The sequence below is a fragment of the Pelobates fuscus genome, chromosome 5 (assembly GCF_036172605.1).
Source record: "Pelobates fuscus isolate aPelFus1 chromosome 5, aPelFus1.pri, whole genome shotgun sequence".
Taxonomy (NCBI): Eukaryota; Metazoa; Chordata; class Amphibia; order Anura; family Pelobatidae; genus Pelobates; species Pelobates fuscus.
In genome coordinates, this window is record NC_086321.1 from 113,250,247 (window position 1) to 113,264,737 (window position 14,491).

At 36.5% G+C, this 14,491-nt stretch overlaps 1 protein-coding gene across 1 annotated transcript in view; it reads right to left on the minus strand.

Annotated features, from left to right (window-relative positions):
* FBN2 (fibrillin 2) overlaps nucleotides 1-14,491 on the minus strand; it is a 234,011-nt gene that overhangs the window by 44,894 nt on the left and 174,626 nt on the right. The window contains exons 37-43 of the mRNA XM_063454155.1: nucleotides 13,771-13,932; nucleotides 12,741-12,809; nucleotides 10,311-10,436; nucleotides 10,079-10,204; nucleotides 8,719-8,871; nucleotides 4,365-4,433; nucleotides 3,105-3,230 (exon numbers count right to left, since the gene is read on the minus strand). Of these exons, the coding sequence (XP_063310225.1) occupies nucleotides 3,105-3,230; nucleotides 4,365-4,433; nucleotides 8,719-8,871; nucleotides 10,079-10,204; nucleotides 10,311-10,436; nucleotides 12,741-12,809; nucleotides 13,771-13,932 (831 nt within the window). The remainder of the gene's footprint in view (nucleotides 1-3,104; nucleotides 3,231-4,364; nucleotides 4,434-8,718; nucleotides 8,872-10,078; nucleotides 10,205-10,310; nucleotides 10,437-12,740; nucleotides 12,810-13,770; nucleotides 13,933-14,491) is intronic.

Below are 14,491 nucleotides of genomic sequence, written 5' to 3' on the forward strand. Positions count from 1 at the left end.
AAAGGCATGGTGTGGAGGATCGGCTATAGTGGGACATGCTTGGCAGGCTGCTGTTTACTGCTTGTGCTCATCCGATCCCTTCTGGGTGCCAGGTGCAGACCCTGGAAGTCCCTGATACCTGGAACAACAAAGGCAAGTCTCTGGCTGAGTGCCGGGTTCGCGGCTTGAGGTGGTGGAAGCTTGTTTTGTCGGGTGGTCAGATCTGTCCCGGTGGTGCTTCACGCTCGGTGCGGGATTGTGGTGGCTTAAGGTGGGGGCGAGTGCTTGACGTGGGCAGGCACTGCATTTCTGTTTGTGCCTCCGGTCCCGTCTTCGACACCTTTTGCGTTGGGGAATTGTAATGGGGACTGCTTCGCTTAGCTGTGGTGGAGCTTGTTGGGGCTGTGGTGGAGCTTGTTGGGGCTTCCTGCTTGTTATTTGCTTCCAAAATTGATTAAAGAGTCTGTCCAGCTTAGACTCAATATCCTGCCATGCTTTGCTGGTACCAGGAGGACACGCGGCTGCCGCCATATTGGGAGAGTCGCAGATGAGTATGTCAGCCTGGGCGGCTGTGCTCTGTGCATCCATTAGCTCCAGACAGCTTCTCAGGGGTGGACCGGGATAACCCCCACCGGTCCGAGGGGGGGGGTAACGGAGCTCTTGCCGGGAAGTAGCTGCTCCTGGTCATCCCAGGATCGGGAGATTGTCCGCCTCTTCCGCCCGGTGAGCACCAGGCCACACTTGCAACGCGGTGGTAAGTAAGACTCTGTCGAGTTGCTGACCGCTATTAAGCATGTCGGGTCAGTCAGGTAGGAGCAACATTGCTGGGATATCCCCTTCTGGGGTGAAATTCGCTTGTTGATAGCTGCTTAAAGTGAGATATAGAGGGAGCTCACACATCTTTCCTCCATGACAGCTAGGCCCCGCCCCCCGGAAGCTGCATTCTTAGTGAGAGGAGGGACAGTGTAGCTGCTGCTAACTTAATAGAGAAATCGATAGCTAGGCTAGTGTATTCAGTGTCCACTACAGTCCTGAAGGACTCATCTGATCTCTGCTGTAAGGACATCACCCCAAAAAGCCCTTTTTAGGGCTAGGACATCAGTCTGCATTTTTTTTCCTGTGTAATCTATTTGCAGTTGCCTGCCTGCCAGCGTGTGTGTCAGGCTCACAGCGTATACTGTGCCCACTTGCCCAGTGCCACCACTCATATCTGGTGTCACAATAGCTTGCATTTAAAAAAAAAAAAAAACTTTTTTGACTGTAATATAATAGCAGTCAGTTTCCTTCACATGTGTGCATTTCAGGGCCTGCCAGGGCACAGTGTCACACCAGTGCAACTCATATCTGGTGTAACAGTAGTGTACATTAAAAAAAAAAAAAACCTAGAAATTTGACTGTGAAATAATAGCAGTCAGTTTCCTTCACACGTGTGCGTTTCAGGGCCTGCCAGGGCACAGTGTCACACCAGTGCAACTCATATCTGGTGTAACAGTAGTGTACATTTAAAAAAAAAATACAGGGGGCTTGTTGTCACCTTTCGGGGACCCTTGGTGTTGTACGTGGCTGGGTGGAGGAAGAGACCTTCAATGACATCAGTGAGGACAAGGAATGGGACATGGCTAGCTTGGTATCCAACCTTGTGCAAATGGGGAGTTTGCGGTTGTGCAAATGTACTGTTTGCGGTTGTTTGCGGTGCGTTAAACGGGGAGTTTGGTCTGTCACTGTGAAGCGGGCGTAACCCTTTCACTACCTGATCAATACAACATCATACCTGATGTTTTAAAGCACGTTATTCCAAACAATTTAGGAATGTTAGGTGATTTATGCCCTTTATGGATTAAAACCAGACTCTGCATCAACTATGTAATTTTCCATGGGAGTTTTGCCATGGATCCTTCTCCGGCATGCCACAGTCCAGGTGTTAGTCCCCTTGAAACAACTTTTCCATCACTATTGTGGCCAGAAAGAGTCCCTGCGGGTTTTAAAATTCGCCTGCCTATTGAAGTCTATGGCGGGTCGCCCGGTTCACCCGTTCGCGAACATTTGCAGAAGTTTGCGTTCGCCGTTCGTGAACAGAAAATTTTATGTTCGCGCCATCACTAGATGCCATGTGTCAATTTGGTGTCATGCATTATGTAGACTGCATCACTACCTGTCACTTCTTTGGTTCATATAACACAGTAGTTGTGTCATTCCAGGAACTGTGTTCTTGCACCTTGTGCTATTTCTTCATTAAAGCTAGCATATAAGCTTTTGTTTATCACTATTTAAGCCCAGACGATGCTCTTGTCTGTGCCTTGTTATGGGCATTAGTTACGTGAGAGTGGATTTATACAGTATTTATATAGAACTTTTTTTTTAACTTTTAGGTTACAATCTAAGTCTGCTGTTTTTCTTAATCCTGACCTTGGTTTATCTACTCTCGTTGTTGATTCTATATTCTCCCTTGACCTCGCTTGTTCCAGTTTATTATTACTTTTGCAGGCATTTCGCCAATCTCGCCACTTCTAAGGATTGGTGTTATGCTACTATACTGTTCTGCTTTCTTTGTCTCTGCGTTTTCTTTGTTCTTCTGTCATTTTATAGAGAGTCACATTTTTCTAATTGCTGCAGTTGTATGTTACAATGCAAGGTACTCTCCAAAATATGACCTTTCCAGTGATACAAAGTTGTTATGGTTGTTTGAGTAATCCTTTAATATACAATTTGGTATTTTTTTACATGGGTACAAACACTTTAGACACAATTCACAGTCACAGCCAGAACGGTGTGAAATATGCAGTAAAAATATAAATCTTTTAATAAAACATTGGCAAAAACAGAAATCCTACTTTATAAGTATAATTATAGGTGCTTGTGGAAATGGTAGTAATCATATTTTGTATAACGTAGCTCTGAGATTTAGAAAGAACTCTTTAGACAAAGCACATTTTGTTTCAAGTTATCCCTAAATGACCCTGAAACATCCGGAATAGAACAAGTTTCCATAAGAACCCTTGTTTTAATTGGTAAAGAACTTACTGAAAACCAAAGTTGGAATTTGGCATACGCACTAATAATGTAATTTATTGAACCTATTGAACCACAGTACTTTTAAAAATGGTGTCTATTTTGTTTCCTTTTACCTTCACAGACCAACAGCAGGTCATTATAGCTGAATCCAGTTGGGCATTCACAGCGGAAGCTGCCAATTTGATTGATGCAAACACCATTTGCGCATATACCAGGGATCTCTTTGCACTCGTCAATGTCTAAAAATGATAAAGAACACAGTTGCTAACAGTCACATAGCAGTACATAGGGTGAATGCCAAATTATAACATTTTCACCTGTAGAAAATATTTAAGAAAAAATATATATTTTATGTTCCAAATTTCCAAAACCTTAAACATTCTCTAAAAGTTATTCTCTTCCAAAAAAAAAAAAAAAAAAAATCACTTAGGGCTAAAATACACATTCCTCGTCTCTCTCAAACTGGGAACTCCCAAACGGTCTGTGTCAATGTTCCGAAAAAGAAATGTTTTGTTTGCTTTGCTATATGTTTTCTATCATTACATGGGGGCATATCTGTTTAATTTACTCAACTGTTTATGGCAATTAGAAATATGTTGGCACTTTCTACAGAATCCATCATGATGATATGGCTCATTCTTATTCAGTATTTTTATCACTATATTCAATCTGGTTGAATTTATTATAGTTGTTTCTCATATTATATTTCACTAGTGCAATTTACAACTGAAAGACACATGCATTTTTTAGCACATAAACTACCTAAAAATAAAAGCAAAAACAAAAAAAATCATCCTGCATTGAAATGCTTTGTGCTATTGGAACCTACCTGTGTGGACTTGTTTTATGGCACCCAGCAAACATGAATGTAAGGTTTCATGTTTTTGTTGTTAATAAATATTGTTACGTTAGCTCACAAGTGGTGCATTTCTTCTATTTTTGCTTTGAAGGAAAAACTACTATCAAAATACCTCACTGGGATAACCTACATATTACACATTTTTCTCACAGACTCCTTTAAATGTGAGTGTGATATGTTTACATTATTTTATTTTGTGGTATATTATCACTGTGTTATAGTGCGCTGTTCATTTTTTTATTTTGTGTCTCCCTAAAAAGGTAGGTTGGGAATATTCTCCAACAACACATAAGTAAATTCCAATCTGTCATCTGCTACCTTTTAAGCAGTAGTAAAATATTAAAATATATTTGAAGATATATCTTTAAATACTCATACTTCACTGATATATTTTACTATTTTTTTCAATATATATTTTACATTAGAAGCATGCTATATATAAACCAAACATCCTTGGATTGATGTTACATAGCCAACTTCAATGACCAAATATTTTCTAACATAATCATCTTACCGACAGCCTTGCCAGTGTGTATGTCAAATGTAAATCCAGGGATAGAGCCACAGAGATTTTTGAAATCACCTTTAAAGGAAGGATAATAAATTAATGTTTCAACAAATTGTTAATCTGTGCATTATACATGATAAAATAGAAACATGCTTTCTTGTTTAGAATATGTTCATATAAGCATATGTAGGTCCTTGCGTCAAGCTCTTGAATAATACACAAAATGTTTTAAGAAATTATAAAGATTTAAAAAAAAAAGTATTGTCTTACACAGAAAACAAACAAATTGAAGCTTGTATGACTAGGCTAGCAGAGATAAATCTTGTTTTGTTATCTCACATAACCAGACCAATCACTTGTCAGCTAGAACCCCCTAATCATCTTCACTTTATTTTGCATGTATGGCAGGTTGTTCATCTGCTATGTTTTTTGGGTTGTTTATTTTTTTTGTTTGTTTGTTTGAAGGTTTACACAAGACCATCAGAACAGTCCAAGGTAATAGATAGAGGGTTGTGAATATTGGTGTCTTGTGTTTTTCATCAATTTCAGAAAGTTATATTTTGTTTATTTTTTTAACCCCCTTAAGGACACCTGACATGTGTCACATGTCATGATTCCCTTTTATTCCAGAAGTTTGGTCCTTAAGATGTTAAGGGAAGGGAAATATTTATTATTATTATTATTATTATTATTATTTCTTAGAAAAACTTAACAGAATTCATTTATACTTGGCCTAAATCATACACATTTCACTGACTGTTGACGATGATGATGAAATAATGCTATTTGCTATACCACTGAAGTCAAATAATGTGAATAAGTACAAAAGTCACATACAATGAAAACACAACATATATAATCAATATTCTTTGGTTTATTATAAACACATGTTTTGTGACTATGTATACCTTAAATCATTTGAAAAGCTTATTCAAAAATATTTAATAATTTAATAAACATACCCAAAGATATTACATCAATGCCAATATCCTCATAAAATAGCACATGCAATCTGTTTGCAACAGTAGATTGTTAATTCATAATATTATTAATCTACAAGATATTACAAAGCTATTAGTATGTACAAGTCCAGTTTCCTAACCTCACTTAGGATTCTATTCACAGAATAGCAGAACCCCCAGAAACAATGGGGTTAACCTGTTAGCTGTGTGGAGGCACAGGTCGTGGACCAGGGTATGAATGAGTGTTGCTTATAGTTAAGTTTTGCAGGTTTGTTTACACTGCAGATGTGAATTAATACCCAACTTCTTCCTAGTTCTGTTTCAAGCAGGAGGTTTCCAATACATGTATCTAGAAACTGGAGAGAAGTAATTCCACTAAACGATCTTTGAAGTTCATAGGTGGAGAATTCAAACATGTCTACAGATTGGAATCCGTTAATGGTAATTTCCTGAAAATTCGCCCAATTTTCTAACATCTACCAATTCTAAAGCAAGTTTTGTGAAAAGATCCCTCCCCATCAGTCACCAGGATGATGGCTATTGCTGGACTGCTACATAAAGTGAAATGTTTGGATTTGTAACTATGGTTAGTGAGGTATTATTTATCCGTTGAATAGTGTCTATTGTTTGCATTATACATTTTCCTTGGAAAAAATTTCTCTTAAAACCTTCATATAGAATGAAGTAGTGTCTAGGACATTGAACATAAGTTTTGACTTCAATTCACATGTAAAATATTTCCAGGCTCTTGCTGGCTTTGCTTGGAAGAAGTCGACAAATTTCCTTCATAAAATTGGCAGGCTTTTTCCTCTCTGTACCAAATAACTTTGACAAAATTCCTCTACTACCCGCTGACATAGTACAATTAGTTACAAAACCGTTTAACATAATTACAGACCTGTGTTTTAATCTAAGTTGCGTAAAGCTTGTTTTCAAAGAATATAATTCCCATGGGGAAAGATGTTTCAATTTGTAACGATTATTACAAGAGCATCCTGCAGCTTCCATTTCATTGCCAACTACGTAGTCATTGCTATGGCATGTTAATAAATTCAATATATGTGTTTACATTAACCAAATGGAAATAATGATCATTAACTAAAACATTCCATTGCTGTGGATGGAAATTAGAGGGGAGCTAGAATGCTATAATGGTTAATAGTATAAATGCCTGTTGCTGAACAATAAATGCATTCTTACAAATTACTTCAATTTTCTTTAATTGTACCACTTTACCACTATTAAAGTTGGAGAATAAACTCTTTATATATATATATATATATATATATATATATATATATATATATATATATATATATATAAAACTGTCCAGACTCTGGCACTCAACCTCCAATGTTTACAATGCGACTTTACCCGGGTGCTTCCCAGCAAAATATAGACGAGAAAGGAGACAGGAGCACTCACTTGGATTTTCAAAAAAATTGTATTTCAATCAATCACCTCCACATCAACGTTTCGACCCTTCAGGGTCTTTATCAAAGATAAAGACCCTGAAGGGTCGAAACGTTGATGTGGAGGTGATTGATTGAAATACAATTTTTTTGAAAATCCAAGTGAGTGCTCCTGTCTCCTTTCTCGTCTATATATATATATATATATATATATATATATATATATATATATATATAAAAACGGGAAAAATTCTTGCACTCCAACAAAACAATAGATTGGTACCTGGTGCTCTGGTAGCAAAAATAATATATCCAAGAAATACCGGCACTCCAGGAATTCTCAATAATATAAGTTTTCTTTATTCAGTTCAGGACGTCAACGTTTCAGCTCCTCATGGAGCTTTCATCAGGACGTCCTGATGAAAGCTCCATGAGGAGCTGAAACGTTGACGTCCTGAACTGAATAAAGAAAACTTATATTATTGAGAATTCCTGGAGTGCCGGTATTTCTTGGATATATATATATATATATATATATATACACACACACACACAGTAGTAAACAAGTTATATATCTTCTTTGTCCCACCTTCTTCACTCATACAGCACTTACCCAAACAGGGCGCTGTCAACACAGATTACGATTATGATTTAGGCCTCAATTTAATATTGTTGGATAAGCTTTTCAAATTATTTAATATTTTTGGATATACTTTTAAAATTATTTCATATTTTTTTAAATATATTTTGAAAATTTTGATATATTTAAAATATTATAATTTTTTTTTTTTTTTTTTTTTTTTAAATCATTTTAAAAGTATATGCAAAAATATTACATAATTTGAAAAGCATATCCCCCCCAAAAATTGATGGCTTAACTTGATGTACATCATGATGTACATCTTGTGATATGCAGCTTAGCATGCTGTCGAGACAAGTTATTCTGCTTCCATCATCAATTCTTTGTAAGGATTCTAATTGCATAGAAAAATGGAATTAAGTGAAGTATATGATATGAAGCGCTCATTAGATAATAGATAGTGATAGTGAACTGGATGAGGTGATCATCTTTTTTGCCAATTCCTCTAGCAGTTCAAAAATTAATTATTTACATCTGAGTTTCAATGACATCTCCTGCAGTGTTATGTTCTGCAAAGCTGTGCAAAGATGTAAAAAGGAGAAATTACAATTGGAATGTGCCTGTTGGTTTCAATACCATCCATGGTATTTGCCGCGCATTTACCACTTTACATTTGTTATAATTTTACACTTTGATAAATATCCTTAAATAGTAAATCTTTGAATATCACTCAAGCTCCATCTCAACTGCTGAGATTGGTGCCAATGTTAAGCCTCAATGAGGGCTTATTGAATGCAAAATTTTTGCCATGATCCAAATTATTTGTGAAATATATGATACCAAACCCATGAAAGTAGACAATGCCCTTTCCTGCTATTTTAGAACATTTTGACTTCTTATCTGGAGTCCACTGGGTGCTGCTCCATACCTTCACTAATTCCAACAGAGGACCAGAAACACTCTGTTTGGTGGCACCCGTGGATCACTGTAGCGGTTACAGAGCTTGGAGTGTTTCTTTAAGGTAGTATTTGTTAGGCTTATTATTTTTGCACCACTGTACAAACATGGGTCTACATATACATCATAACAGAGGTCTAAAACCATGAATTAATTAATTCCAAATAATATAACATTGAAAGAAGCATTGCTATGCTCGCATATTATTACTCTACAACTAGCTCTGTTTGCAATTGTAACAACTATTGTGTTTTGGTTTTAAAAAATTAATAAACTTTAATAGGGTTAAGGTTTGGACAGGTGTACATAAATGTTATATTTTATTTCAAAAACATTCAGTAAAAAATAGGAAGCAGCGAAACTAATGGTGAATATACATATTTAAAATATTGTATTTTTCAGCTCTCAGGAAAAAAAAATAAACTAAAAAAATAACAAATTCCTTTTACCTGTTCCAGGAATTGGGCATGGCTCACAAGGTTTGCTCCAGGCTTTTCCAATGTTATATGTGCAACAGCACATCTTTTTTGTTACGTTAAAGGGAAGTTCGTTATCACATGATGTTCCGTTATACGTTCTGTAGCAGTAACTCTTTCTCATATCTACAATACATTAATACGTTTTTGTTATGAAAAATACAATGATGAGAAAGTACCTCTCTATTCTGTTGCTCATTTAACAAAGGAACTAGAACCTCAACTATCTCATAAGCTCCAATGGTTATATTATACAATTAGACAGACATCAGATAAAAGACTATGGGCTGGTTCAGGTAGCAGAGGAAGTGTTTACTCTACTTACTGAATAGTGATTCCGTACTTAAAGTATTTAAGAAAATAGCTATTGAGTAAGCAGATTAAATCCTTACTCTTCTAGGATAATCCAGCCCTGTATGTTCAGTTTGAACACCTGGCACTGAAAATCATGTTCTGGAAGCAAGTAGGATTAAGAAAACACCATAATGATAGGAGAAAAGACTATTTTAGACCTAAAAGGATCAGTGATCAGTGAATCTTCCAAACCTCTCCCCACTTACATTTCTCCACATTCTCAGTACTTCGTAGCAACAATGTTTTACACAATGTAGTGTGAAATGCATGAAATGCTGTGCTGATGTAGGAGTACGTTGGATCTGTCCGTCTATTTAGGTAACCTCATGTTAAATACCTGACGATGAGGGGAAAGGTGCTCTACAGAGAACTATGTTAAACAGCGGACACTGTTTGAAGTGACTGGCCACAATACATTATGCTCGAGTAATATTCTTCCAAAATGAGCAACCCTCGAGCCAGAAAAAAGATCGACCCTGGGAGTTGTCTCTACTTTGACATCTTACAATGCAATTCCAACACTATCAACATGCAGATTATATCATCTTTAGGAAATTATTCTAAAGTGTAAAGAGGTGACAGAGCCTCTTTAAGTAATACCAACAATTTTAAAAACAAATCCCCTCCAACTCAGCCAAGTTGAAGCTGTTGATTTTCTGGTTTTCCCAATATTCTTTAGCAAATTTACCATTTGTATGAATGCCTACATATTAGCTATTTTAGCATTTGTCAAAAGCTTACTTTAGATCCTTTTATTAAAAAAGTAATGAAAATGAACAAAATTAAATTCTAAATCAGTTAATTCCTAGATGTCACATATTTAGTGCTCTGAACTATCACTCATTATATATTAACATAAATTTTTAGTAAAAGGTAGGATAATGGAGAATGGAAATCATTTAGGAAAAAATATTTGTAACAATATTACACCTAAACAATTCCTGCCTATACTATCCATATTTTGCTAGTGTATACATACCCATGCAGTTGTGGCCACCATTAACTTGCATGTATTCTGGAGGGCATATGCAGGTGTAGTTGCCTAATGTATTGTAACATGTCCCTGGTCCACAGACTCCCAGATGTGTAACACATTCATCTATATCTAGAACAAAAAAAAATAAATCACATCAATACAGGAAACAACTGAAAATTATCAACACAAAGATGTAAAGTAATCATGCTTGTTCTTCTGATGTAAGTCCACTCACCTTCACAGATGCGGGTTTCCTCACTAAGGTAATAGCCTTGTGGACACTCACACTGGAAACTTCCAAAGGTGTTAATGCAGTTACCACCTTGACATAGACCTGGTAACTCCTGGCACTCATCGATATCTAAAATGTTTAAACAGCAATATCATAGTTTAGTATGTTTGCATAGAAAACTATATCCGATGTTGACAATTGCTAAATAAATGTAAACTTCACACCGTACCCTTAAAAAGATCATTATTGATTGTTAAGAAATATTAGATCAAATTGTTGGTCAAAATGCTACCAAATCACAGTAAAACCTTCCTCTTAAGATCACTACAAAATTACTTAAAATATTCGCATTTAAAGGAACATTCTAAGGTACTTTATAACATTATTCAAAAAGTTACTAACAGTTACAGAGACACTATAATGTTATTTCTTTTTAATGTACTGGTTTTTACTTTGCTCCTTGATATGAAAAAAAAAAAAGAAAAATTATAGAAAAGCATCTGCTTCTCCCTTAACCCCTTAAGGACCAAGCTTCTGGAATAAAAGGGAATCATGACATGTCACACATGTCATGTGTCCTTAAGGGGTTAATGGGACTCTCTCCGACATTATGACTAATGATTAATAATCTGCATTCCAATCCAACATTTCCCAGTAGAGAAATACTCAGGATCTTTGGAACATGGTTGGCAATCGCCTCATAGAGAATCACTGTATCCAAAGCTTTTCTTTGAGAAGCAAGACCACTGTTCTGCATCATCATGCTGTGCGTGATAGCGCTGAATGCGAAGATATTACATTTTAAGACTGATTGCCACTGGAGGTGTGTTCTTGGCAAAATATAAACATTACCTTTTACACTGCCAACCAAAAGGGTTATTATTATAATCATTATAATTTATTTATAAAGTGCCATCACATTTCACAACGCTGTCAATGGGCCCAATTGGTACAAGTAAAAAGACAAACGTACAATATAATTAGGAGATAGTACAAAATGTGACAAACAAACACAGGATGGGCTGAAGCCCCACGCTTGTGGGAAATTACAGTCTAGATGAAAGGATGTGTCCACCAAAGTGTCCCTTTAGTGGAAACCCAGAATAAAACAATTACGTAAGAGAATTTAATGCACACTGTTTTAATTTTATTTCAGATTTAAAGTTTCACAATATTGTGCCATTTTATAATTTAAAATCCGCTTTCCTAAAAAAAAAAAAAAAAGTTAAATAAGTCTGTGGTTTTCAAAAATGATTAATCAAATTTGAAAATTACATTTTAGACCACATAGGCTAAAACAAAAAACAAACAAACAAATAAACCTCAAATGCTACATTGGGGTGAGATGTGATGGGTTGCTACTGCAAATCCAAGAAGTATACTCTAGAAAATGAAAGCATTAGGTCTGATCCTGGAGTAGGAAGTTACATCATGAAGACAACTGAAGAACATTTTACACAATTTACGCAAGAACTTATACTGTAAGTTCCATCTGGCATCATATTGCAGAATCTCTTAAGAAAACATTAAAAGTGAATGTACCAAAATTGTTTACAGAGCAGGCAGGCACACTAGTGGAACAATTGGAATATTTGAGCTTAGTTTCTTCTTTATGTCTTCCTTGCTTTCCAATACTAACCACAAAAGTTTTTCACTTACACAAAGCAATTGTTGTTAGTTGAAAATATTCCAATCATAAAATGTAAACTACGAACAGTCTTAGACAATGGACTTAAAGGACCACTATAGTGCCAGGAAAACATACTCGTTTTCATGGCACTATAGTGCCCTGAGGGTGCCCCCACCCTCAGGGACCCCCTCCCGCCGGAAGGAAGGGGTTAAACACTTACCTTTCTCCAGCGCTGGGCGGGGAGCTTTCCTCCTCCTCTCCTCCTTCCTCGCGACGTCATCGGCTGAATGCTCATGCGCGGCAGGAGCCACGCGCGCATTCAGCCGGTCGCATAGGAAAGCATTTACAATGCTTTCCTACGGACGCTGGTGTCTTCTCACTGTGATTTTCACAGTGAGAAGCACGCAAGCGCCTCTAGAGCCACTAGAGGATCTGGAGGCTGGATTAACCCTCAGTATAAACATAGCAGTTTCTCTGAAACTGAAAAGGGTTAATCCTAGAGGGACCAGGCACCCAGACCACTTAATTAAGCTGAAGTGGTCTGGGTGCCTAGAGTGGTCTTTTAAAGAGCTGTAGTAACTTTCTGTCATTGCTGACACACATTTCAATGTGTCATCCACACCCATGACATTTAGATTGTTAAGTGCCAGTACAAATCTTTACTTATGTGACAGTCATCTCTCTTTATGGATCTTGGCAGAAGTGTTTGGAAGTTATATTTGAAATACCAGTCTATCAGTGCCCACAAAATGTTTGACAACACTGCCATGCAATATGAGATATCTCTATTATAAAATGCTCACCTTCTAATATAATGGTAATTGGGTTAGGCCTGAATCCTTCTCCTCCCGGGCACAATGTGTTATATTCAGCTGAAAATGGAAAGTATAAGAACAAAACATGCTGAATTGAGCATATTCAATAATTTAGTATTGCAGATAAGAATAAAAGGAATACAGGAATATAGAAGTATGGAATACATATTTATTAAATATATTAAATGACATATCACACATATTAATAAGAGTCAAATTTCTGATTTTTCTTTTTTTTAAATCTCTTAACTTCTATTGAATGCATAATATGGAAATCTGAAGAGTTGAAATGTAATCATTTGATACAAGAAGTAAGCAGTGTATCAAATATTTACATTAAACATATTTAACTATAACTGCATAACCTGCTCAAAGAAAAACTGAATATGTATAGTACTTATTCCTGCTTCTTAATATCACTATCTAGCTATATATAATTGATCTGCCAGTCTAATGATGGAATTTATTAAATCTAAATTTAAGTAAGTCTGGTGAAATTAATGATCTTGTTATTATGGGGGGAGGGGGAGTTAAATGTCTAAAGAAAGGTGAAAAGTCTAAACTTGAAAAAAGGGTGTTCTAGAATGTCATAATTATCATGGGTTAGTTTAGCAGTGGTGTTATAGTTAGAAGATATATTAACTTTAGTGCTGGCCATTTACAACTTTAATAAGGCCACTGCCACTATTTTCCTTTATCAACCTGTGCTAATATAGTGATCTGGACTCGACACAATTGCACTTGTATAATCAATAATTGTATATTGGTCAATCACTAGACCTTTATATGTAAGAAGATTTACTTAAGTTAGAAAGTTTATATGTATACTCTATATGCCTATGTGGCGACATTATTTACTGTTGGTAGGATACATGAGTTTTGGTGTATGTGCTTGTTTAGATCACCCTAGCTTATAAAATAAGAATGTTTTCTAATTAGAAGATGAGACTATTAAGTATCAATTCTGATACGTAGTACTGAACCATGAGTATCGATACAAAAAAACAAAAGGTCTTACAGCTGTTAACCGGGGGGCAGATTTCACATGGGTTTCCCCAAGCCTTTCCAAGGGAACAGCAGCATGAAGATCGACTGACACCAACTCCAATCTCAGTACTGCAAGATATTGTTCCATCGCCACGAGGTCCATGGTTTAGATAACAATTGCCAACTCTTGTATCTGTAAATTAATGCAAAGGTCATTTGTCTGGTTTATTATGGAAATGTTGGATTGGTTATGTTTGAGTAATCTGTAGTGTAAGGGAAGAAAGTCAAGAGTCGTTTAACCCCTTAAGGACACATGACGTGTGTGACATGTCATGATTCCCTTTTATTCCAGAAGTTTGGTCCTTAAGGGGTTAACCTAAATGAAAGTGTAGGGGAAGAATATTGAAATGTGTTTTATAGAAAATAGGTCAATGCATGGATTTGCCAGTGTGGAAGAAAGTACTTTGGATGAGCTTTGGGATGACAAGATGTTGTCTTAGTAAGTTCAGGAAGGTTTGATTTGCACTGGTTATATTTCTATGTGGTGCATGTAGTGAGGGGTGCAGTGTGTTTCTGAGGTGCAGTGTGTGTGTGAGGGGGGGCAGTGTGTGAGGGGTGCACTTTGTGTGTGTGTTTGTGAGCAATGTGAAGGGTGTTAGGGGTGCACAGTGTATGTTAGAGGTGATGTGTGTGTGAAAGGTGCTGTGTGTGTAAGAGGTGCTGTGTGTGTGAAGAGTGGAGCGTGTGGGAGG